Here is a 26,598-nt window from a genome sequence, read left to right on the forward strand (position 1 = left end):
CAGCTTGGAAATGCACAAAAGGAAATCGAGGGAGAACATAGTGTCTGCCGCTTGCTGGCTTCTAAAAGTGCTTGATGAATGTTAGTGTACGTCACTTGGGATAATGCGAGTTAGCTGTGTGTGGACTCCAAATATGGCGGGAGTGTGGCTGTTAGAGGTTGTAATGACTGTGCTGAAGTGAGAACCCTGCACAGGGCCCCTCTCAGAAGGTACACACCTCAGCTCTGCCTTTCCTCTGCAGATGGACTCACAATGAACTCTCAGTTTCACCTCAGCCTTGATGTTGCAAGAGCTGCAGATACACTTTCATTGATGCATACTCTTTATCTGTTAAAAATAAAAATGCCGTTGGCTTTAAAATTTTACTTTAAAAGATCATTTTACCTCATTCTGGCTCTTTAAATGAATCAGAATGCTAGTATCATTGTGCCCTATGTTTGTATTCCCCATTAAACATCTTTATGTAATGTAATAATCACTCATGTTTGTGTAAGTAATGTCAGACACTATGTTGTGTCTGTGGGTTATTTGAAGTCTCCGTGTTGTTTGCGTGTTGTGTGTGTCACACTGTCCTTTTTGAAATGTTTTTGCATAGGCCCTCCAGATGTGGAGCAGGCGTGTGAGCCAAGTGTGCGCACCTGGAGCCCCAACGCAATGATCGAGCAAGGCGTTGTTGGCCTGTCGGAGTGCCCGCTCCAGGGCTGCATGCTTCAGCTAGAGTTCGCCTACCCGCTGGTGCCTGATTCCTTGACCGTGTGGGTGACCTTCTTTAGTCCTGAAGAAACAGCGCTGCCAGCAATCCACAACATCTTGCTGCTGACTGTCAGTGGGAACAACATTTCACTGGGCCCCAGTAATGTTTTCTGTGACACCCCGCTGACTCTGAAGCTGGACATAGAGGAGGAGGTGTACGGGGTCCAGTTTTACACCATGGAGCAACACCTGGAGATTGACGCCACTCTCTTGGCATCCAAGCCAGACTGCATACTTTGCAGGCACTGCCAACCACTACGCTATCGCCTGTTGCGCCAACCACCCTTCACCCATGCACCACATGGTCTGATGCTAATTGAACCTACCCGTCGATACACAGACAGGTGAGTGATCTGGTAGGTGAATATTTTTGTTTCAACAAACTTCTGCATCAGTCAGCACTCTGTGACTGTGTCAGCACCGTGCATAAAACTCAGTATGTTCTGCCTGACATTCATGAGTTGAGAAATACCTGAACAGCATATAAAATAAATGTCGGGGCTTTGTCAAGGTTTTGGAAAGCCTGGCCATTTCTTCCCAGTGAAGAATGACAACCATACATCAGACCAGCTGTTGTTGCACAAAGTGCTTTCTGTTAGAAGTTGAGAATTGCTGAGCGGTCACCATTTAACTTCCTGCTTTGGTGTGACTTAATTAGGGCTTTAGACATGCCAGTAGAAGGTGTTTATTTATCTGTGGAAGCTATCCACAAAAACATGTTCTTGAAATACCAGATATCCTTTTCAATACCCCCAGGACTGCAAGCAAGCCACTGCTGCTTCTGCAGTTTCAAATCTGTTGCCCAACATTTGTTTCCTAAGTCACAGGTCAATTGTTGCCCACATCTGTTTTTTCCCATGTTCCATGAAGCAAGGGCAGATAGATGGCTTGCTGGAGGTATTATCTGCACACTGTGGTGAGAGCTTAGTGCTTTGCTTTCATGGAATTTGCTGACTTGATAAAACTGTGCTATACATGGCACTGCTGCATGTTATGCCATCTCACTTTTGTGCTGTCAGTGCGGTTCACATGAGAAGGAAAGTGCTTGATAAGAGGCGAAAGGGTGAGTATGCATGTTATGCAAGATGAAGCGATGACATCTAAGTTCCATAAAGTGTCCGTACATGACTTCCAGGTTGAATGGCAGTATCTGTGGAAGGCTGCCTGCAGTAGGGATGTATTTATTCGGAGGTTTTGGCACACTTCAGTGATTATTGATGTACTGTAGGTAGTTTTACTGCTGTGGTATATTTCACTAGCTGTGGTTGCATTCCAGTGGTAGTGGTCAGTGGCAATGGCTGTCTATTTTCTGTTGTGAGAGCATGTGGGATCTTGTCTGTGCTAGATGGTCAGAGAAGTTCTGTATCAAAACTTTTAACTCATCCAACTAAAAAAAATAAGCAGAATAAATATAAACATACATAACATATACTGATATAGGGGTATTGCTTTCTGTTGAACAGTGTGTATTGTGGATTACTCTGCTCTGGATCCTGCATGGTACCACTGTGTCACTCCTCAAGAAATAAGAAAAAGATAAGTCCACCAAGTCAGAAATTTGTCAAACATGTAACGTGATGTGAGTTTGATGAGCCATTATACCCTCTGGTTGAAATAATGTCTCGTCACACTCATGATTTCACAACAAACATAGCCTTTGACATGGCGATGAGTAAAGTTCACCCAGATGTTTTGGCTTGTCACAAATCCAATGCAAAGTGCTCCGTTTGATCGCTGGGGTCCAGCTGCTGAAAAGCTTTTGTTGACCACACAGAAAGTTACTTCTTCTTGCTGTAGGTTTTCATGGGGTGGGATGGAGGAGGAGGAGGAGGGGGAGAATGATTGATCTCCCACCATCAGGCCACTGGCCTTCATCTGAGCCGGGGCAAACTGAACAAGAGGAACGGCTGACATCTTGGCTCTTTTGGCTCCATCCATAGGTGGCGGTTTGTTTGAAATGGCTAACGGCTGGGAGGTCAGCATGACAGGGTAAATTATGGTGGAGAATAAGAAGGGTGAAGAGGAGATGCAGGGTGGGAGGTTGGACTTGTTCGGGGTAAATCATTGCAAGGCTGGGGGCTACTGTGCAACCCCAGTAATCGGAGTCTATCCTGGTTCTGCACAACTCTTCCACATTATACATGCCCCATCCATCCCTTTTAGGTACTCTGCTGACAGGAGCTTAGTCTTCCTTACTGCCTCTTTTCAAAAAGGATATTTAAGATTTTGTTGTTTATTTTTTCATATTTCAAACTTTGTTGCTGGATGTGAATCAACTCTGTAGTCATCAACGTTACCCCCGTTAGTAGTTCCAGTCAAATGGATAAATAGAAACAAATTCTACTCTCAGGCTACATCCACATTGCATTTTAAAATGGCAGCAAACAGCTTAGCGCTGTATCAAAAAATATACTTTTTTCCTACTAGCAATGGGGAATGCAGGTTCTGCTGTAAACATGGAGCAAGGGATTTGTTACTTAGATTAAAAAAAAACAACAAAGTCGGCAACACCTGAAATTAGTTATTACTGTTGAGTTAATCACTGGTAGTCGAGGCTGGGGTCTTGATTTTCCTTCCAGAAAACACTCACATGCTTGGAGGGTGATGAATCACGGAATGATACATAGTGACAGTTAACACCCAATCAGAAAGTCATTGTTTCCAAAAAAAAGGTCTGTGTTTCTGTAATCCTGGAGTTTTCAAACTAAAATGAGGTCAACAGCTTTTCCAAAAGTCTCAGTTATAGCCATCTCAGAATGTTGGATTAGTGTTGACAGTAGGCAGAAATGTGACATAAGCTATAAGTTTTAAAATTTAAAACTGTGGACACGCCTCACTGTTCTGCTGCTGGAATTGGAGGAGCTGTTGGGTCCTTCGGTTTTGTAACTTTCTAAAACTGACAACCCGGTGTTTACAGCCACTTAACGAAATGGTTTAGGAAAGTAAGCAAGGGTTGGATCTCTCATGTCCATGCTTTGCACAACTATTTCTATGACGTTTTGAATGTACAAATTAATGCACCACATGAATGCCTTCCAGAAAAGACTATCCAAAAATGTGTGGTCAGTTGCAAGGCCAGTAATGCCAAAAATATATTTTAATTGGCACTGTAACCTTTAGTGTCAATTTTCATTCCTTCTCAACTGTGATTTTCACAATTGATTTTACTTACTTGTTCCAAAAGAGTATTGGGCAGAAAGTGCAGTGGTGACGATTGCAGCCTCCTTTTTTTGTGTAAAGATAAAAATTATAACCAGTAGCTGCACTCTGAGCAGCTAGCAGACGCATGAGGGGAATAGAGACGTGGATGCAAACCATCAGATAACGGATCACGGTTCATGAAAGATCTCCTGTCTCTTGAAGTATCTCTTATCATTCTAAGCATGCAGCTTCAGTTCGTTAGACACACTGTAGGTGTAAATTTAATGGCAGTAAAACCTCAAATGCATGTCAGCTGCCAAACGAAGTATTGCTGTGTTTGTTGATCTTTCAGGCTCAATCTAGATTTTTTCTAAACTTCCTTATATTTATCTGTTTTTCTCATCTGGGATCTTTCAGCCAAGAACAACAAAGAGCTACAGAATGGAAACACATCCATATGCATGCTCACACATAAGCCAAGCGCACACATCGGTGAAGGCAGGAGCACACACAGATGAACACAAATACACACTAATGGTCTTCTTGCACTCTGTAGCAGGCACATACTGTACACCCGCACATGCTTCTATGTGTAATCACCTGGTACTATCAAAATACCCTTGAAAGGCATATTACGGGGCCTTGTGCCTGCAGGTATTTTTGGAACATTTAAACTGTGTATTTTCTCTTACTGATACTCTTTGATCTATATTTAATCAATCAATGCAATGTAAAGGCAATTACACACATATTATCTTTCAAGTTATGAAAGAGCCAGAACAAATCTTTTACAGTCCTTCCGACTAATGCCTACAATATCACATAACATCGAAGATATTTTTGAAATAATTTTTTAAAAATCAATGTCATCCATTAATAATAATAAACTTTAATGGAATCCCCATTGCAATCGAACAAATGAATCACCTGCTTGCAGCTCTCGTCATAGCAACACATGGCAGTCAAATGAAACTGTGGTAGGGCAATCTTCAGACAAGAGTTAATGCATGTAATTATAGCATTCACAAAAACACACAAACAATAAAACAAAAGACATTTATACAGCAGAATTTATTACAGACACGCACACAATCTGACGTATTTCCATCACTTCAAAGCACATTACATTGACTTACATTCATTTGCTTGAGACGTTCCCGAACCCTAAAGTTACCGTAACATTAAACCAAGTCTTCGCCCCAAACTTTAATGATTTATGTTTGAGCGACTTACTTTTTGTCCCCAAAAGGAAGTCAAGTTCCCACAATGTGCCTGGGTAAACAGATTTATGACCCCACAACATGAGTAATATAAGTGCACACATGGGACCCAAAACTCTGAAAGCCAAAAAGGAGAACCATGAATGAGAAACCATAACCATAAGCGACAAATCAAAACTAGAAACGAGAAACCAAAACTATAAGCAAAGAAAAAATGGTCAAAACGGAAAGACAACTATAAACAATACAGTTGCAAATGAGAGTGCTTATGTGAAACCAGTCATTTTGTTTTTATAGTTTGTTTTCAGAACTTCCCTTTGCTTGCCTTTACATGATCCTTTAACCACGTTCTTTGTTCCACATCCTGTTAAAACTCGCTAACATGACATTATAATGAATTGGAATTCATAAAACAGCCAATTTTTGCCTCAACTGTAAGTTTCTACTTGCCATGAAGACTTCTTGATGAGTCTTTAATGATCCACAATGTGTGTTATTCAATTGATTGGTGATTTTTTTTTTAACCAATGATTAAAACAAGGCTAGAATACAGCTTGATTGTAACATAAGTAACATGTAAAGGCAAACAATAAAGACAAAGTAACAATCTATATGATAAAACCAAGATAATTCACTTCATTAAAGCACCCTCGCTTGCACTTCTGTTGTTTCCCTGTTTTCTTTCCTTTAGTTTTGTTGCTTTGCCTATGGTTTTGGTTTCTCATTTATAGCTTTGATTCTTTCTTTTTTTTAGTTTATGGTTTTGATTTTCTCATTTATGTTTCTTTTCCTTTCAGACTTTTTTTTCAGACTTCCTTATCATGGTGACTCAAGAAACCATCATGGCGACTTACACCGACAAAGTGAGTAGCCCCCCAATATTTCTCCTCTCCATTGTGTGTTCATCACGATGGTTCCTTGAATCGCTATGATAAGGAAACAAAACAGAGCTGGACCCCAAAGTGGGTAAACGCAGCCCTGTCGGCGGTTGACCAGATAGAGATAGAGGTAGATGTGTGGAAGAAGTGTGCACTGAGGCAGATGTTGTTATTTGTGTTGGCTAGTGGTATAAGACTAAAAGAACACTCAGACACTCGCCAGCAAACAGAGCAACAATCCTATCGACCCATTCTCTTCAGGCCTGGTCTGAGTCTCTTGTACTTACTTTCTCCTTTCTTTATGTTTGAAATTTCTTCAAGCCTTTACATTTGAATTAAATGTATATTTACCGTTGTTTCTGTCCCTCCCCTTGTAGGGATGTGGTACCACATGTTGTGTATACCTACCAGGTACAAACAATCTCCACCCGGAGTGAGAGTGAGCCTTCTCCACCACTCGTGCATGAACTTGGGGCGCCTTACTGTGGGGACGGACGCATCCAGAGGTAACAGCCACATGCACACAAGCATTTAAATAAATACATTAATCCATACAGATGTGCAACAGAGCATTTTCACTGTGCTTCCTTTAACACCTGTCAGTTCAGTGGGTCCATGCTTTCTAAGTACTGCCTCCTGCTGTTGCAGCTCCAAAGGAGAGGAATGTGATGACATGAACTCTGTGAATGGGGATGGCTGTTCCAGTCAGTGCAAGAAAGAGCCCTTCTTCAACTGTGTTGGTAAGTTATATGGACAAAGGTATTCTCAAAGTTAAAATGATCACAATCGCTGGTTGATTTCTCTCAGTTCTTGTGAAGGAAAATTAACTCTGTGAACGTAAACTAGATCCTAACCCTAACCCGTGTCTCTACTGCAACTTTGACCAACATACACCAGTTTTTAAAGCTGTTTCAGAAATATCGGCCTGTTTTTAAGCAGCTCAAACTTTGTGTGTGCTCCAATTGCAAGAACCGCTCTGTAGAACTTATTTCAGGGCTATTTTAGGTGGAGAAAAAAGTAACTACCAGTCATGAAAAATACTGCTGCGTGGGGGCTCGATGCTAACTGGTTACACTATGAGTAGACAACACTGATTGATTAGATTGCGAGCAAACAAATAGCACCATTTTTGATGTTCTTGTTGAGTAGCAATCCTCTTGGTTAACATCACCATAAACAAAATTATGCCAATCTATCAGCTAACTTAACAAACCCTCCAACACACCCTCCACTGTTACGTCCAGTATCTACTATTTGTGGTTGTTTTGGTGTGCTTGAAATTTACATCACGGTTGAAGCTGTCAGATCCTACACTGCAATAGAAACAAAAAGGCTTAAAAGGACATTTGTAAATGTTCATGTCACTTTGCACCTGTTCCACGTTCTTGCAGTGGAAACCTACCAATATTTATCCCAATATGGGTATACTATGACTTCTCAAACAGATCAGCTCTATCAGAGCAAACATAGTTGTTGTATTACATATTAGTGGCCGTGACTTAACAATTATATTCAATACATAGCAAGGCGTCACTTGTGTAGTGTCACTATAAATTCACAGTCTTTTATGTGTTTTTTAGGGAAGAATACTTACTAAAAATGAAGACGTTTGGTGCAATGTGTGCATTCACTATGTTGACTATTTTATTAGCATTAACTGACAAGTTTCTAAACATATTTTACTTGCCAAAAATGCCAAAAAGTAAGATCTGTCCAATTGTTCCATACTGAACAGTTTTCTGCTTTTCTGTACAATGGTAGCGTTGCCTGTTTGGAGTTTGCTGAAACAGTTTTTTCAATATTATTTCATCAAAAGGAGTTTGTGCAGATTTCTCAATGAGACACTCTTGAACTGAGTTGACATCTGGGTGTACTTCAAGTACTCCATGCCTTTCTCGAAGGAATAAAATATCAGGAGGTATCATAATCACTTTGGCCTGTTGTATAAAAAAATCTGGAAATCGTTACTTTTAAAAGGGTGAACATAATCTTATTTTACATAGCTGAGTGAATGGTATCTCCTACTGTACATTGTTTTATTTTATGAATAGATAAATGGTTTCCTGTCCCGTCTCCCGCTGGCCGACAATCATTTCGCTCCCCTGTTGTGATTGTGTGTGTTCGTGCATGTAAAGTACATGCATGCATGGACACACATGTGTGAGCCAATGTGAAGTGGCCACTTAATCCCTGTCAGATTGCTGGATGACTGCAAAATTGGCTGTGCTGTTTTTCCACCAACTGCAGTGCTCTGGGATGTGTGTAAGTGTGTGTGCGTTTGCGTGTGTGTGTGTGTGTGCGCGTCCGTCCGACACTGTCTGACATAGCTGAAGTTTTGCACAGAAATCTGACACTATAATGACGGGACCTTCTGTCCATCTGTCTGTATGTGCGAGAGAGTGCCTGCTTGTCAGTGTGTTGGATGGTGAAAGAGAGAGTTGGATGGAGAATTGACACTAAGTATACAACAGGTCTATGGTGTTACAATCTGGATGAGATTTAATAGGCTATTCACACGATTGAGCCGATTTATATCTGGAACTGATGAAATGTGCAAGTTCCTTTCACATGACCCCACCTGGTGTTACAATCCCAGTGACTGTGTCTCAATAGGGCTCAGAGCCATGATAAACACAGGTGCAGATAAAGCATAAAGCAAATGCAATCTGATGTTCTATAGGCATATTCACATGCCCCACTATTGCTAAAAAGTGATAGGTTTCAGGTCAGATGTCTCTCTTTTCCCTGTTTGACACAAATATAACTTGGGTGCTGTGCTGTGCTGAAGAAAAGCAAAACAGGCTTCTCAGTCTTAGCACATTTATTATCTGTCTCTTTCTATCTTTGTTCATCTCCTCACTCCTTTTCTTCCTCCAACTCAGTTCTTTTTGCTCATGCACTCAATCACCTCCTCACTTTTTTCGCTATCTCTTTATTCTGTCCCTGTCCAATTTCAACGACTGTGGCAAATGCTAACTTTCTCGCCTTTTTTTCATCCCTTTGCTCTTCCTCTCCCATCAGCTCACATTCTAACTGTTATTCCTGCACCTTTCACAAGCCACTTTTTTTTGAACTTCCTTCTTCTCTCAGTCTCAGTTCTTCCCTTCTTCCTTGCCTCTGTTCCTGCTGAGTGAGTGGCGGGAGCCTATTCTATATGCCCCCTCAGTAGCCCCTCGTTTTACCATTGCCAGAGCACAGAACTGACTTGAGCTTTTGGCCGTGCTGGGGATGGCTGGAATTTCGAGGAGGAGGCCCCGGCCAACTTGGCACAGAATGCCGCCTTTCCCCCTAACTGGAACCCCACCGGCTGACGCTGCTTTAGCTGAGAGCTGAGACCAATGAGGCCCAGGCTACCTCCCTGCTCTCCGCTCCCCTCTATTCCTTCAGTTCCAGACCTTTACTCCGGGTGGGATGTCTGGAAAAAATACTGCTGTATCTTTCTTTACCCCTTGACTTTGTCTGCCCCCACCGTTCCTCCTCTGTGTTTGTCTGTCTTACTCTCGTTTTATCACACTCTCACTTTCATTCTGTTTTTTTCTCCTTTGTGTCGTTTCTGTCTTCCTGACCTTAACATATTCTGTCATCTCCATTTATATATATCTTGACACATACAAGATTTTATCGTCCTTCTTTCACCTTTCGTCTACTGCATGCATCTGGTTCTCTTCTTCTTCACCTTCCAAAATACTGGAAATAAGATTTGAAATGGTATCTCAAAGGATAACCATAAAACAGGATGAGAGAGTAGGACTGAGTTCCAAAGACTTGAACGTGCGAAAACCTAACTGTATGGCTTCATACAAGTGAGAAACATGCTGGACAAGGGAGAGTTGGTGGTGGTAGAATGTCGCCAACACGCCACAAAACAGTCATCGTATTTTTGACTTAACGTCACTTTTACTATACAGATCATACCTTCTTTGAAGTTGCAACTTCTTTTCAATTGCAGAGGAGCCAAGCATGTGCTACTACTACGATGGTGATGGGGTGTGTGAGGACTTTGAACGAGAAACGGGTGTGAGAGACTGTGGCCTCTACACCCCCAGTGGTTTCCTAGACCAGTGGGCTTCCACTGTTGAAGTTTCCCACGAAGAAAAGCCCTACTGCTCTGGAGAGGTCGCTGCTGGATACCCTGCAGTTACCAAGGTAAGCCCATGCATGGTTTGTTCTAGCCACTGAGTTGACATTAATTTAAAGAGCAAAATATGCTTGAAATGTAGACAGGATTTCCAGTATCTTATCAAACAATCATCAATCAAGTGCACAGTCATGTATTTCTGTCTTACCTTAATCAGAATAGTCTTCCCTGTTGTGATGATTTGGGATGATTGTTTGACACATTATTGATTTGTGAAAGAAGCCTCGGTTCCTGTGTGACACCAGCAAAGTGGCTTCCTTTGCTGGTTTGCCAGTTAAGTAAGATTGGGACCTTTAATTAGATCCCCTCCAGGGTGAGTGCAGAAGTTTGCTGCTCTCATTTAAATAATGCTTATGGAAGACAACAGAAGAAGCCATTGATTCCACCTAAGCCCAGTGGACACATTGATTTGCTCCTGTTGCAACACAGAAAGGGGCTGACTGCCCAAAACATTAGGGTGAGACACACAGACATGCACACAGTCATGTTGAATCGCTCCAGAGGACATCACATTGATTTAGATTAATTTCCTAGAAACATAGCTTAGCCTAGCTCGAACCCTTACCTAAGTCTAGTCTTCCAACTAAAATTAAATGATTAACATCATGGAGACTTTTTGTCTGTCAAAGTGAATTGGGTTTGCACAACATGGCTGTGGATACAGATTTATGTTCCCACAACACGAGTAATACAAGTCCCTGCACACACACACAAAGCAGGACACATAGAAGTGCATTAGCCTCAATCCTATTTAATCCCCTCTCCCTAATATGGATGGTGAAAGCTAAGACATGTTGTTGACGTATACTATCTCTTTTAAAACCCTATTTATTATTTCAATTCATTTTTATTCACTGGATTTCAAGGTATTTTTTGTTCCAACCAAATATTAAAACAAAAATCCTGCATTATCTTGCTTAAGTTGGACTCATTAAATGTACTGCTTTTATGAATGAATATTTTAAGCCAACAAAGTAGAGGCTTTGTGTTGAAACTGTAATACTTAACACCTCTACACTGACAGTGCTCCCTCTTCTTAGGTGTGTGTGATGTGGGAAGTGTGTGTTGTTGGTAGAACTTGTTCCCACTGCTGATGATGCATTTTACAAGGCCATTGAACTAGTTATTCCTTAGCAGTTGTTGAGCAGTCCGGTGCCTTTCTAACACAAAGGTAGCAAATTAACCGACACCATTTACTGCGTTTGATATTTATATGGTTCCACTTCTGTTTAAACAAAGAAGGGAAAGTGCTCCAACTAAACAACACTGCAGATGTTTTATTTTCTGAGAGGAATGAGACACAGTGGAACATGTCCACATAACCATAAAGAAAGGATTTCTGCTGTGAAGGACACGTTGCTCATACAAAAAGCTCTTTTATTGTGGAGAACACACTGTTCCCTAAGGGTCATATGTGATGAGATCACCTCATTACAAGGCCACTGAAACACAAGTGCCTATGGACGTGTGGAAAATATGCAAGCACAGGTTGACAAAACACAACGGTCTTGTTGCTATCTCTCTCTGCCTCCCCCCTGCATTCTCACACACTCAGTCATCTATCCAGTAAATTGTGAGTAGAAACACTTGTAAGTACACTGTTGCATCAAAAAAAATGTCCTCAGAGCCCATTTCTCTCACCAGCATCAGTGCACATTGATGTAATCACTGACTTTTATTTTCCCACTCCACTTACATGCACTACGGCCACATCAGTGCCATCTCTTCAGCTCCAAATTAACTTTGATTATACTGTGTCCTTGCAGTTTCAAGCACATAGACACACACAAACCCTGCATCTGTGTTCGCACACAATTGCACACACAGTTGTGAACACAGGATCGTGCACACTTGCACGCTCATGAGAGTTGCTCGGAAAACTAAGATAACTCAGTTGAAGCCGTCTTCCAAGCTATTCTCATAAGCAGTTGTGCAATTGCATGCATGTGGCTGTGGCGACTCTACTGGAAGCTCATGCCACAGACAAAGCATGTAAGGACTAGTTGTTGAGATGAAGACCAGGCGGTAAGTTTGTCTTCGTCCAAGGATCCAGTTTGAATCTAACCACTTTAGGACAACATGTGAAACACCAAAGTGGCTGATCAGTAGCAAAACAATGCTTGCATATTTGGAAGGAACTTTTGGTGGTGATCAGGAATTTGGCATTTTAAACTGTTGCTTTCACTGACAATTGCCCTTGATGCCAACCAGGAATCTGCCAGAGTGCCCAATTAAAGGTCATTCTTCAGGCATCTGGATCTTGTTCCCTATCAAGAGTTCTTTGCTTTAGTTTTCTCAGTTCATGGTGTTTGAAATTTGCCTGGGTGACTGAGTATTTGTTGATGGAAAGGGATGTGAAAGATCTGTAGGCATTCAGTGTGATAACACCCACGAAATCCAAAGAGGCCTCTGAGCAGCAGACTTACTTATGATGGTATACTGTTGATCTGCAGTCTTTATTGAGGACCTCTTGTACTTTTTGTCTGCCAAATGTCCACATATGCTGAAACAGTCTTATGTATTGCCTTTGATAGGGAGTTTAAAAGCTGTTGGGGTTGTTGTTCCAATTGTTTTGCAGCTTTGAGGTGGCTGTCATCAATATTAAAGTCGTGAGGTTTGAGAAATGATGACTACTGCCGAGGTGCAAAGCTTATTTTCTGTACTCAAGCGAGACAAACTTAATCCATTACTTCATGTGAACTTTCCATTTACTTGAAAAATGGTTTTGAACTCAAGTCTGAGGTCATCTTGTTGTATCTGGACAACACATGGCCAATTATTGGTACCCTTCCCCTTTAAAAACGAAAAGTAGAACATATTAAAGTAAGTCGAAAGTATCAGAAGTATTTGGCATCCACTGTTCTCTATTCCATATTCAACAGAACCGACTTACTGTTTCAGATTTTTGATGTAGATTAATTTAAATAATAAAGCCAATGAAAATGGCATCAACAGAACAAATGGAACCCTTTATCAAATATTTTCTTTAGCTATATTTGCAATCATTGCAAATGAGCACTTTTGTAGCTCCTAATGAGATTTCGGCACTTCTTAGGAGGCAGTTTGACCCACAATCTTCTGTTCAACAGATAGAAATCAGGACTCATAGTCGACCACTTCCCAAAGGTCAGTTTTTTTTCTTTTCAACTGCTCTTGAGTGCTTTTAGATAATTATGTGGGTGATTATCCTGTTGGAGAAGCCATGACCCGTGATAATCCCTTGATTTAGTTGTGACCTGCACAGGTTAACGGCACCCTGTGGGAAACGGAGGAAAGCAACCGCATACACCACTGAGCTTCTTTCAAGTTTCACAGTAGGGATGGTGCTAAGTTACTCTTTATTTCTTCTGTGAACACAATTAATGGGGAATCGAAAAAGCTGTAATTCTTTTCATTTGTCTAATGGAAACTCTCCCACACACATTGTTTCTTGTGAATATACATTTAAGGAAATTCTCTTCAGTTTTTGTTTTATGTTCTTCTTTATTACCTGAGATCTTCCTGAGCCAGCTTTCATGACGCATGGCGTGCAATGATCTTGGAGGTCAACTTGTACTTGCTTTGAAGTTTTCTTTGGTTCTTTTTGCACCATTTGAACTATCCTTCTGTTCAGTCCATTTTCCTCTTGCAGTTACATCCAGCGAGGATGGCTACGGTCCCGCGGTCCTTAAATGTCTTAATATCATTAGCAACTGTGGTCAGAGGAGCATTAAACCACTCAGAGAAGGTCTTGCAGCCTTTACTTTGAACATGCTTGGCAGTAATTTTCTTTCTTATCCCCTCAGACAGCTATTTTCTTTTTTTTTTTTTTTATCTTGTCCATTCCATCAATGCAAAAACAACAAAAAACGTGATGCCAAGGATCTTTTGTCTTATCAGCGTGGGACTGAACTGTAAACAGTTATGTGGGGGTGTAGTTGTACGTCAGCAGAGAATTGCAATATACCAGGGATCAACAGACCACAATATCTTTACATAATTGCATAAAATGATTAATGAACAGAAGTAAGAAAATGAAAGAAATGATTTTCCTCTGATAGTATACTCAAGTAAGAGGGAAAGGAAATGGCCTTAAACTATTCCAATAAGTACAAATTACTGAAATAAACCACTTAAGCACATACATGTTGTAAATGTAAGTTGTTATGACCCCACTCTGTTTGTAAGAGCTTGGAATGATTTCTGTTTCTTTCTGTGCGAAGTTGCTGAGGTATTAAAGTGGCCTGCAGCGACATAATATTTCTTCACAAGAAACAACTGTTGAGAGCATTGAGTGACCGTGCATAAATAAGCTTCAGTGACCCTGCCAGTACCTAAGCTACAATATGGTTACAACACACTGATTGTCAATGCATTCAGTCTTTAAGTGAAGTTACAAGGATCATAATAATAAAAGAGTACAGCAAGATTCCTGTGTCTGACTGGATCAGCAATAAGAGGGGCAGCAGTCATTTGTTCTTCGGGACTTGGCACACAGGGTAACATTTTGATCTCACTCAACCACACTCCAGAGACAATGTCATTACCACGACACAAAGCCAAAATAACAGTAAAGTTCTCTGCTGGAGTTAGTGTCTGGTTAACCACTAGCATTCATCCCACAATATGTGCCATTGCTGCCTTTTCTAGTGCCTGTTTCTATTCTGGTGTGTGCGTTAATGTGTGAGGGAGAAGAGAGAAAACTGAGGCCCAGGAAGAGGTTGAAAACCATCAGTCAGTGTCTTAGAGAGATGTTGGGCTACAAGAAGACACCTGAACGGCTTCACCGCTCCTCGGTTTTCTCTAAATCTCTCAATTTGTACTTGGGGAAATTAGAACCGCACTCTTAAAAGATGTACTTTGAAGCAAGTGATGATTTTTTTCTCCCCCAAACCTCACCGTATCATTTTGTACCTAAACCTAACAAAACATTAACCATAGCAATGACAGTGTTAGCATTGAGAGAGAACAGTTTTATTTTTGATGTCACAAATTCTGTTGTCATTCTGCTGATAACATACACCAGACACTGACTTCAAAACTTCAAAATTGGGGTACACAACGTCCCTACTTTCCAAAGCACTGCCTTGTTGCCATGTTATCATACACTTGAAAAACTGACTCATGCTAGTTCTACCAGAAATGCACAAGTCGTAGTTTGCAAGGGTACTTCAAAAAGTTCTCAGCCTCACCAGAAAGTGTCACAGGAGAAAAGATTGTTCTTGCTTTATTTTTTTTTAACCTTCAACTTCAATACATTTGTTCCACTGATGTCCAAACTTCTTGGAAGAAGGTCACATCTTGAGCCTCTACATTCTCCTCAACAGTGTGGATGACTTCATCCCTCACTGTCACAAAACAGAGAGGACTCTGACAGATGCCACTTGCTTGAACTTTCCTGGAGGAGGGGAACCGGTGTGTTTCCATTGGTTGCTTTGAGTCTTTTATTTGAGATCAAAGTGGTGAAACAGTGTCTCATCATGGGTCACAGTTCTCCTGAGGAATCTGGCCTGAAAACGAGCCGAATTCATCCTTGCCATTTCTATTCTTCTCAACTTCTTATCTGGTGTCAACATTCAAAGTGAATGACAACAAACCTTTGAGTTTTTGTGGACAGTGAAATAAGGCTTTATAGTATACGGCTATGTACCAAAAAAGAAATTACGCCCCTTTGTTCATGGGCGAGGCTGAGAACTTTTTGATGTACCCTTGTAAGTTAGTCATGTTTCCATATTCACAATTCACAGCTCTTTGACAGAGTTCAGCTGGAGAGGAGCCTCCCAGATACAGTACGATGCTAAAGCGTAACCGCTTCTGTTTTTTGTTCTGAATGAATGTGTTGGGTCATAGGACTGGAGAGCACATCATTTCCTTCTGATCTAGTAAACAACTCCTGTATTGACTTTGTGTATCGGTCCTGTTGGTGTCTAAAGACAGTGTGGATTCTATGAGTGTGTGTGTGTGTGTGTCTGAGAGAGAGAGTGAGTGAGGCAGGCAGCACTGATAGGGATCTTTACGGATGCAAGAAAGCAACAACAGCACAAGAAGGCACTTGAAGAGCAAGAGCGATCATGTATCTGCACGAAATCTCAAGCGCTATGTACTTGTGTGTTTGTGAAAGAGAGAGAGAGTGTGTGTGTGTGTGTGTGTGTGTGTAAGGGGTATATGCAGATATATATTTCTGCTGTAAAACAGACCCAACATAAATACACATCCATTAAAGAGGATGGTGAATGATAATCTCAGTTGTGAGCATTTGTGCATGAGATCTATTCTGAGTCTTTATGCACCAGAGCAAAGCCAAGGAGAAGGATGGGTGGCTGCTCCCATATTGTAACTGCTGCTGAGGGAGGGTTCAGCAACATAAGAATAAATGGTGCATAGAGCCATAAATACATACTGCTGGAGTGTACACAATACATTAGTAGCTTGCTGTAAGCCTCACAAAATGTTACTGTGTGCTAGATCTTTGTGAGACTGACATACATTAAGTTTTGGGTCATAAAGTCTGAAACTCAACACTATTGTGTGGAGTTATATACCACTGTAGAGTATAGTCCAGCAGTTATATTTTTGTGTGCTTGATTGAGATGGAAAAGGTGGTTGCGCTCCAAAAATAAAACCCTAAACAAAGGGAACAAAAATGACATGTAGATTAGGAAAAACCCTAGATCGGGAAATGAAAATGTGTATAACACAGCAGTCAAGTGGTGTTAAACTCAGAAAACTAAGCCCGTAGAAGAAGTGATATACATATGACATAAATTACATTAAAATACTTCAAGGATGCAGAAACACAAATCACAAATGACAGACAGGATTAAAGCTTGTCACTGAAAGTCAATCAATTTGAAAACTGATCCCATTTACAATTTTTTTTTGTTGCATTTAGAAAAAAAATGGATCCTTAAAAAAAGTGATTGTGAAAGCAGAAACTGGCCTCTCTTGTTGGTCACATTAAAATGTCCGCAAATCAGTAGCTTGATGCAAATGAAAAATACCATGACTCCAGAGAATGTATAAAGAAAAATAAAGCAGACATACAGGCGTTTGTTTATTTCCTGCCATGTATGTGTAGTGGTATAATGCAGGATGTTCATATGAGATGAAGCCAAACTTTCCAGTAATGAGACAAATGTATGTAAAAGTAGTCTCCGTGATTGAATAAGCTCAGACTTCAGACTGCTCTGAACATGCGGTTTCCAATGTTTTTTGCTGTACTTTTGCTATGAGGTGAGGTCATTCATCAGCTCCAGCCACAGCACGCTAACAAACTGTGGTCTTCTTGGTAAATGTATGCACAGATTCTTGAAAAACAGTGTAACAGAGCAGCACCATAGATATTTACTGTACTCCAGCATCTGAATAGCCAACATTGCAGGGACATACCATTCAGCTGCTTGGCAATAGCAGAATAATGTTTTACTACGTTATCTTTTGTGTCAGCAGACATTTTTCACTTCGTTCTGCATTTGATTGCATTTCTTACATGTACACCTATTATCAGTGGAATATATAAAAAAATCTGCATATGGCTTGTGACTGAAGTAAATAATCCACTCACATCTTGCGTGATAAACCCATAATGAGCGCAGTATTTATCCGACAGACATCCTGCTGTAACCCTTGTTGCTGCTGTCCACTCTATTTGACATCAAATTTAGGCTTGAAAATGTACGAGTGTATTTTAAAAGTTGCCATTTCCAATTAAGTACAAGAAATTATGTTACAGAGTAGGTTTACAGATTTGCTTTTGTAATTTCAACACTGGCAATAAGAGTAGGTGGTTCTCCCAAGCAAAGGCTTCCAAAAAGTTTGCCAATTAGAAGAAAGTAGACTTAGAGGAGCAGTGGGGTTTAAAAAGTCTAGCACTGATGTTTCCCGTTTCACGTAAAGGCTTTAAATGTGAATTATCCAAACCTTCTGTAGTCCCAGAACAAAAATGTAGAGCGCAAAATGCATGTATTATGTCCCTTTAATAATAAAAAATACTGCCAGTCTAAAATTCTAATGGAGTTGGAACTTTGACCTTGTTTTCTCTCTTTTTTTTTTTAAACATCTTTTACCGCTCATTCACTGTAAAAACCATTACACATTATTTTAGAAGACCTCAAATATATGGCTACCTGTGAAAACAATAAGATGACTTCAGCTCATTTGAATGATTCTCCTTTCTTTCCTGATCAAGCTCACACACACACGCGCACACACATACAGGTACGACGCCAGACAAAGACAAACGGGCAAACACACACACACTCATAGTGCCGACACCGTACAGGATTATAGGGCAGGTCCATGGGGGACTGAAATGTACTACTGCTGTCTTTGTGGAGCAGAACATAATGTTCCCCCACTACCACACCGTGGAATATGGTGAGCCAGCTCAACTTGCTCTAGGGGAATTGGAGTGGAGAATTGGCCTTAGCAACTAACCTTTGGTGTGTGCGTGCCCTGTGTGTGTATCCATGTACGTGTGCAGCCTTGTTGCCTCTGCATACGTGTGTGTAGATGAGTTTGTGTTGGTGGGGAGTGTGCGTGTGCATTGAAACTTTAAGATCAAACAGCAAGCCAGGTGATTTCTCCAGAGAGGGCCGCTGCCCGGGCAATCTCTGATGCAACCCCTGGGCACCCCTGGAGAACGCTAACCTTAATTATACATAAGCAACAGAAGGGATAACATTTTAGTCCTCTCATGCTGCAAGAAATTGCCTATATATAAAGTTCACCCATCTTGAGATGTAAAACAAACATATGTGCATGAGGTCTGAATTAAATCCCCCCTGCCACATTCACCTTTAGGTAAATAATGCTTCAGAGGGAAGAAGAGAGAGGAACTGTAAAAGGAATTATTCTGGCTAGTAAAACGAGGAAACAATAACTGGCCCATTTCTGTCCCGGGTCCCAAAAACAGCAGGCAGCGTGTGTTTGTGTACTTAAGTGGAGGATACATGCATACTGTACAGGCTACTGCAGAGCACACATGCACGTTTACACACGCTTTCCTTTATATATACATGCAAACAAATACGCAGGCAAAATTGCACGTACCGTTACACAAACACATACATGCCCGCAAAAGATCGTACAGTAGCCGAACTGTTGCTTTCAGCAGCGCGGGAAGGCCAGCTCCTCTGGCTGGGTCTCTCTCACCGACATTCCCTGCAAACCGCACCGTCCTCGTCAGGCACAGTGCCAGTGACATAAGCGTGTGGTAACATTAAAAAGAAACCTCTGGGATGGTGTTTCTTTTTCTCTTTTACTTTTCCCGTTTCAGTTATTATTGTGGTTCTACCATGTGGAAACTCATTGAAGCTGGTGTATTTTTTTCATGGCACTGATGACCTCCCCCCCCACCCCCACCCCCACCCCTCACTCCTCCCCCTCCCATCCCTATAACATTTTCAAGCCGTTAATATGCAGGGTTTTGGCACTGTTTTATTGAGCGCAGGGGGCCACTGACTGAGGGACATTTATATTCTCCGCAGACCCATCTGTTTTCAACTTGCTGGCATTGTACGCTCACCAATCCCTATACATTAGTTTGTGGTCTGTGTTCCTTACCACCCAGTCACTACTCATGTCTGTTCTGATGAGACCGGGATGGGCAAACTGCATAATTGCACCCACTCACTAACTTTTACAGCCCCACTCTCAGTAGGCCGTGGAAGTGGCCCATCATTCGCCTCGGACCAATGAGACGGTGAGCTCCAGTAGGTATGGGTGGGTCTGGGTGACAGGACATTACCTCACGCACCAGGCGCTCACCAGCATTCCAGTAAACCATGGGATGGTGCTTGGAAACTCATACTAGTTTTTCTCTGTTTCTCTTTCTTCCTCGCCACAAATGCCTCACAGATGCTCACTCCTGCTTCCCATGCTCGGGCTTCACATTCGTATATATGCCTTTAACAAAAAGAGAAGAAGAAATGGAGGGGGGGGGGGGGGGGAGAAAGAAAGCAAATATTCGAAGGAAGCAGACGTGTTTTAGGAGGTGCTGTGACTTTTTAAAAATCCTTGTGCTAAATTGTCTCCTTAATTTGCATGTGTCCAAAAAAATTTCCACAAATCCAGAAAAAAAAAAAACAAACTAGGTCACTGCCTGACTTTGCAGAGTTGCACGACAGACTCCGAAGCGAACAAGCAGTGAAATACTCAGCAGGTACCGGTGTTTACGTTGATGACACTGTGTGACTCAAACTGAATGAACTGTAGCTGTTGCAGTGATTGTGTTTACTGCTGAAGTTAAAGCCCAAAGTCAACAGACGCAAACAAGAGAGATGCTCTTTAAAGCCAAATCACTAATTATATCTACTACTTTTTTGCATCATTTCACATGATGCATAGTATGTCAGACATTATGTTGCCACGATGGCACGTTCTTGTCTGTGTGTGTGTAGATGTGATGCATTCTCATGATCTCCATGTTAGAATTCGTTCATAGATAGCTCCATGACATAAGGTTCACGCTTAATACCTATCAATGACACTGCTGCAGCTCATGTGTACTGCAAGAGATTAGCCTAATAAGTGTTACTCCACTAGGTGCGGTATGACTTTCTAAAAAGAGAACGTATGCATTTGTAAAAGAGCAGTCATCCATCATTATAGAAATGATCTCTTTGTTTTGTCCAATGCAAAGCAAAGGGAAGTGAGTGTCAGTGAAACCCTGAGGCGATCGAAGACCTTACTCAAGCTCCTGGGCCAAATTTTTGAAAAATATACAGAGGACCTTTGCAGGGCCTCCTAACTGCCTTACATAAGTTTTGCAAGAACATATGGCCCATGTTTGTGGTTGTGTCAGTGAGGATTATTGATTTGCATCCAAGATAGGACGTTTTGAGCCTCTAGAAGCTTCAACATCCGAGCCAAGGTGGATGCAGCGTGTGTACAGCATGTGCATGTGTGGGTCGGTGTACATGTTTGGACACGGATAAGTGTTATGTGCAGGCATCCTTGCATAGAGGTGATCTAACTCAGTCCTGGCACCAAAAGGGGGAGAAAGGCTGTTGTTGAGTTACATTATGCTATTAAAGCCATTATTATTTTCATTACTCTGCCTGGGCTAACAGCTCCCCTCCTTTCTTTTCAAGTTTCTGTTTTGTGTTGCGCTCTTAGTGGATGTTTTTACAGTACGGACATAATTTTCAGGTAATGAGTCTGACAGTTGCACTCTCTCTTTCTTTTCACCTTTATCTCCTTTCGTTTCCTCTTGGCTCAACACGCTTAGCTCTCCTTTTATCTGAAGTGGTGATTTACAAACACCAGTTTGTGTCTACAGACCTGGGGTTGGCTGTTGTCTGCCAGTCTGACTAGCCAGCTGGTAAATATTAAGACCATGTGTGTAACTACGTGTGTGTGTGTATGTGTGTGTGTATTTTGGAGTTAAGGAGTTGAACTCATCTCCTGTGCTGCTGAGACTGTTTTCCAAGCAAAGGCGAGAATTTGTGTAGTTCCAAATAGATGTCTCAGCAGAGTTTAGTACCTGAAATAGCAAACCCTTATTTATATACAATAAATTGCAATAGTAAATGTGCTTTGAAGAGAATCCCAACTGGATTATGTTTTCCAGGAACATAAGAAGTTGTTCTAAAATGTTGTTAGTTAACATGTTTGGCAAGTTGGAAAAATACTGAGACTGAACATATAAATTAAGTTATATCGATGTTGGTTTTCTATGAAAATATTAGCTTGAAGTGCCTCAATTTGTCAGTCAGTCTATCCATCTATACCACTGTCAATTTCTCAGAAAAGCCTTGAGAGAATTTCTTGACTGCTGAGATTGCTCAAACATTAACATTAGGCACCTTATTTACTCACATAACATGGAAACCTCATTTGTTTAAATCCGCATATTCATTGTAATTTCATTGTTTCTTTTGACTGTTGTGTTACTTTTGTCTGATTGTTTTATTTATTTTATTGTGTTTTTATCCTCTGTAAAGTGACCTTGGGTGTCATGAAAGGCGCTGCTAAATAAAATGTATTATTATTGTTATTATCTTAAAATTTGGCACTAACAGTAACTTGGACTCAAGGAAGAACTGATTACGTTTTGGCTGTAATCGGTCACAGGTCGAGGTGACTGTCTGCCCCATCTTGTGAATTCAGTTCGTCAGGAATGCCTTGAGGGAGTTTTATCACACCAGCCATATGACCACGAAGTGATAATTCCAGTTCAAGGTTATGTTTAGGCACCGCATGGCAGCACTTGGTTAGGTTTGGAGAAAAATTGTGGTCTCAGTTAATACAGAAAAAGTCCACAGTGACTTAAGACACGACATGTTGAACATTTAACTGAAACCACAATCCTCCCCTAACCTTCACCAAAGTGCCTTTGTTGCCTAAACCTCAGACGGGGGTCCGGGTGTGAAACTGTGGCCTTGATCTGGTGTTGCAGTCATGTGGTTTGCACACCCACCCCCACCACCCTGACAACCTCCCAGCGCCTCGAATGTTGTTCATAAATGTAGCGCTTCATTTGTTAAAGAACAAAATAGAAAAAGACTTGTAACCCCCCACAATCCCAAAAAATACCATCCAGTGACTACACTTGTTACTACAACATAACTGGGGACACTTCAATGAGACAAGGCTGGGAGTAGGAGACTGTTGCATCTTTAACATGGAACAAAGCAAGCCAAATGCACTTAGAATGAGTTTTTGTAGGAGAGGATATCACAATGATTTCTCCTTGTTTGGTTATTGTGATGAATAGGTATCATATTTGCCTGTTTGTACAACAACTTCTACTGAGCAGCAAATCTGTTTTTTTTTTTTTCAAAAGCTCTCGCACATAATGAGCATTACAACATCAAGTTTTTTGTCTATTTGAATCACTCATCAATCATACTTTTTACTCCAAAAACAAAATACCACAGGATAACTATATACTCCTTTCACTTTTTCCAATTACGAAACAAGATGGATTCTTTGGACTATCTTTCATGAACAGTTCCAGCTGTGCTATTGTAGTTGTAATCAAGCGATCCTTATGCAGGTCTGCTGGAAGATGGCATATTTTATAGGCACAACGCATTGAAGGAAGGCAAACAAGGACACATCCTATTTTGGATGCATATGTGCTGTTTCCTTCATTTCGAACACGTGATGGTTCAGTGTGCACATTTTATCTTCTGAGTGTTGTTTTTGACCTCCGCTTGCCTTCTCTGTTGGCGGTGTCGATAAAGTGATGCAATGCTGTTGAAATTCATGCACGTAGCCGATACAGTATGAACTACCATGATTGTACTGGTGTGGGACATGCAAACTTTTGTGTTGTCTTTCGTGTCACCGTAAATCTTTGCTGGCAGGTTCAGATGAAGTAAAAATCACATGTGACACAAACACCATTTCCAAATGCTGTTCTGTGATTTCATATTCCGAATAGAAGCGGGCTGATTAATAATGGCTTGCAGCGTGCCTCTGATCTGTTTTTTATTTCGCCTTATTGGACTCAGCAGTCGTATTAGCCATAAAATTTATTTCCGAGAAATGATAAAGAACATGGCGAGAGAAGTGAACTTGTATTTGTCAATAAAAACGCACATCCGCTATGGGAGAGTATGCAAAACTGGCAGATTTGTGCAGGTGTTAGTGGAAAAGCACTTAAAGCTGCTGTCCGGAGTTTGAATCGCAGCGTTTCCCAAAACACTGTTGGTCCCACCGTCCCTCCCTCTGATTTCGCCCCTTTATTTGTGCACGCGCGCAGTACATGAGAGGAGTGCTGCAGCATCTCGCCTGTTTTGCTGTTTTCCACTCTTCTACATTTAGTACATTTAGTAAATAATAAAGGAATTACGTTAGAATGCTGTATTGAGTCTAACTTGTCCTAATACCAAAATAACATGAATCTTCTAGGACGAACGAGTAAAGTTTCAATATGTGATTACACTCGTGTATCCCTCTCGATGACGTTGTTTATCAAACTTAGTGCATTTACGCGTGTATATGTGTTACATTGTTTATTTATTTCTATCTAGAGTTCAGAATTGCATGACTCCTCTGACGAAGAGTATGTCCCAGACGCCCCAACATCTTCCTCCAGAGGTCGGGCATCTAAACGAAGTCGTCAGGCGGGCTATGGAGGCCGTGGTCGGGGAGCGACGCGAGCACCCCGAGCCAAAAAACGTCCTGCAGTCTCTTGGCCTGACAAGCCGTGGGATTGGTAACTTTTCTGGAAGTTGCTGATCCCTGATGCTCTCTCCTCCACAAGCAAAACAAATGTGCGCGCGGTTGTGTAGTGCGTAGCTCGCCCACCTCTGCATGGGCTTGCTTGCTGTGCGCGTAACCGTTGATTGACAGCATGACAAAGCTGAAGCTCGAACTTGATTGGTCGGCAGCGACCGGCGCTTTTTGGAATAACATGGGGGTCTATGAGAGGAAGGCGGAGCTCAGGAATAAATTTTCATATTGCGTTATACTAACTTTATATTATAGTATCGAACTAGACTAACACATTTAAGCTTTGTTAAAAAATGATACATAAATTGAAAACAAACGGAAACTCCGGACAGCAGCTTCAAGCTTCTGTCACATTTGCGAAGTTGGTTGAAGTTAGCCCATGCATTTTAATAATTATAGCCATATGTTGTGAACTTGCAATTTCTATGTAAAATGATCAGGTTTTGTTACTTAACCTGTGATAAAGTGAGTGCTATAAATGTTTCTGGGCTCCCATTCCTCTTTCCTCAGTGCATTAATCAATGCATGTGACTTTTACCGTCCTCGGGGCGTACTGTTGAGAATGCATTTACCCAAATCCTTAAATAACACCTGATCATGGTAGAAATGAGACACATGGCTGTTGTCCGTGATCTCTAGCAGAATGAATGTATTCTTTCAACCAGAGAAGAATTTTCCACCTGTTTAAAGAACTGAGTCATTGTGGAGGAGGTTTTTATGCACCACTTGGGGTACAAATACATTTAGCAAAACAGTCGATGCTAAAATGTACATTCATAGTCTGCAATTTAAAAATACAAAATCCAACGTTAGGATTCAGAAGTCTGGCACTATGACATGAACGATGGCAGCATTTCGTCCAGTTTTTACATTTTAGAAGACGAAAAAAATAATAAATGCGACTTTTATTGTTAAACAACAACAGCAACAAATATGAAGGAATTTTCTTCCTAAATTTGGCATTACTACAAAGGACGATGCTAAAAATCTCAGACCTCAGATTGATTATGACAGCTTACATAGCAGCAGCAGTCAGATCAAAACCAAAAGTGACAAATTTGGGTGGCAAGGTATCCATGGGAAAAAAACAAACTAGCTCTTCTCAAAATGGATTTCCACTCTCTACATAAAGAACTGATCAAAGATGTCAAGAGAGAGGGAGAAAAATTGGCATGAGATTAGGAAAAAGCCGTCAGATTGTGCTTCAATAAAATCCACATGAGGTAATAAACAGCATTGGATGAACTGGTTGTCTTTATTTTCGTTATATCATAGATGCCTGACACATAATGTGGAACACATACAGTTCCAAAATTCCAATTGAGCCATGTTATGTTTATGTTTTACCTTGAATTTAAACTACCTGATTATTAGAATGAGCAAATATGGAAATGGAAGTAGCATTTAACAGGGATTTTTAAAAATTTAATACACGTTATAATTTGAAATCAGTGGCACCATGGTGTGGTGTTTACTCGCAACAAGAAGAATTTGATTCCACAGCTGGTGCCTGTCAAGCTTACATGTTCCTCCAGTTGTACAGGTTTCCTCTGGGTGCTCTTGTTTCCCACTGCCGTCCAAGGACATTTGGGTTTGGTTAATTGGCGGCTCTATTTTACCAATAGCTATGCAAGTGAATGGGAATGCTTGTAATGTGCCTTGTTAATGTGTCAGCCCTGCGATAGCCTGGAAGCCTGTCCAGCCAATGAATGTGTGCTAAGATTGACCACTAGTCCTTTGTGACTCGTAAAAGAATAAAGGTTTATTGATGGATGGGTGACCAAATAAAACATGAGACTGTGGAACTAAAGTAGCTTTGCTTTAGAAGGTGTTACAATAACAAACCTTCCCCCACTTTTAATGCCAGAATCGGATCAATGACTAATTTATTGAGATTGCTTTGATTCTCGTTGCAAAGCTTTAGGAGGTGCTTGCTTGAGGAAAAACTGTTTATCTAGTGCCACCTGTGTTTACATGGAGTCATCGGTTTACACACGGAGCGGGTCTTGTCACCTATCCTGCCACCGAAGGGGTAGTAGTAGAAACAGGTCACCTTCATTTTAATTTACAACACACCTACAGTAATAATAAGTATTTTTTACATTATCATTTTCTGGTAACTGTATCATGTTTTCATAAAACCTCGAGTGACAATCTGCCAAGTGATCTGCACAATCACACTCAAATGTGAGCAAAGTCTCACGGCGACTTATCTCAGGTGTTTTTGTCACCTGCATTCCTCATTTCTGCCGCTTCAGCTGTGAGCGGAAAGGTCACGTCGACAGATCCAGGGGACAGATGTATG

The 26,598-nt window shown here is 41.1% G+C and overlaps 1 protein-coding gene across 2 annotated transcripts in view; it reads left to right on the plus strand.

The window, feature by feature from the left end:
• pappaa (pregnancy-associated plasma protein A, pappalysin 1a) overlaps positions 1-26,598 on the plus strand; it is a 94,753-nt gene that overhangs the window by 25,563 nt on the left and 42,592 nt on the right. For both annotated transcript variants that reach the window (XM_051938697.1, XM_022212004.2), the window contains exons 7-10: positions 596-1,097; positions 6,370-6,498; positions 6,641-6,732; positions 9,942-10,138. In XM_051938697.1, coding sequence (XP_051794657.1) covers positions 596-1,097; positions 6,370-6,498; positions 6,641-6,732; positions 9,942-10,138 — 920 coding nt within the window. The remainder of the gene's footprint in view (positions 1-595; positions 1,098-6,369; positions 6,499-6,640; positions 6,733-9,941; positions 10,139-26,598) is intronic.

This window comes from Acanthochromis polyacanthus, chromosome 18 (assembly GCF_021347895.1).
Source record: "Acanthochromis polyacanthus isolate Apoly-LR-REF ecotype Palm Island chromosome 18, KAUST_Apoly_ChrSc, whole genome shotgun sequence".
In the NCBI taxonomy this organism is placed as follows: Eukaryota; Metazoa; Chordata; class Actinopteri; family Pomacentridae; genus Acanthochromis; species Acanthochromis polyacanthus.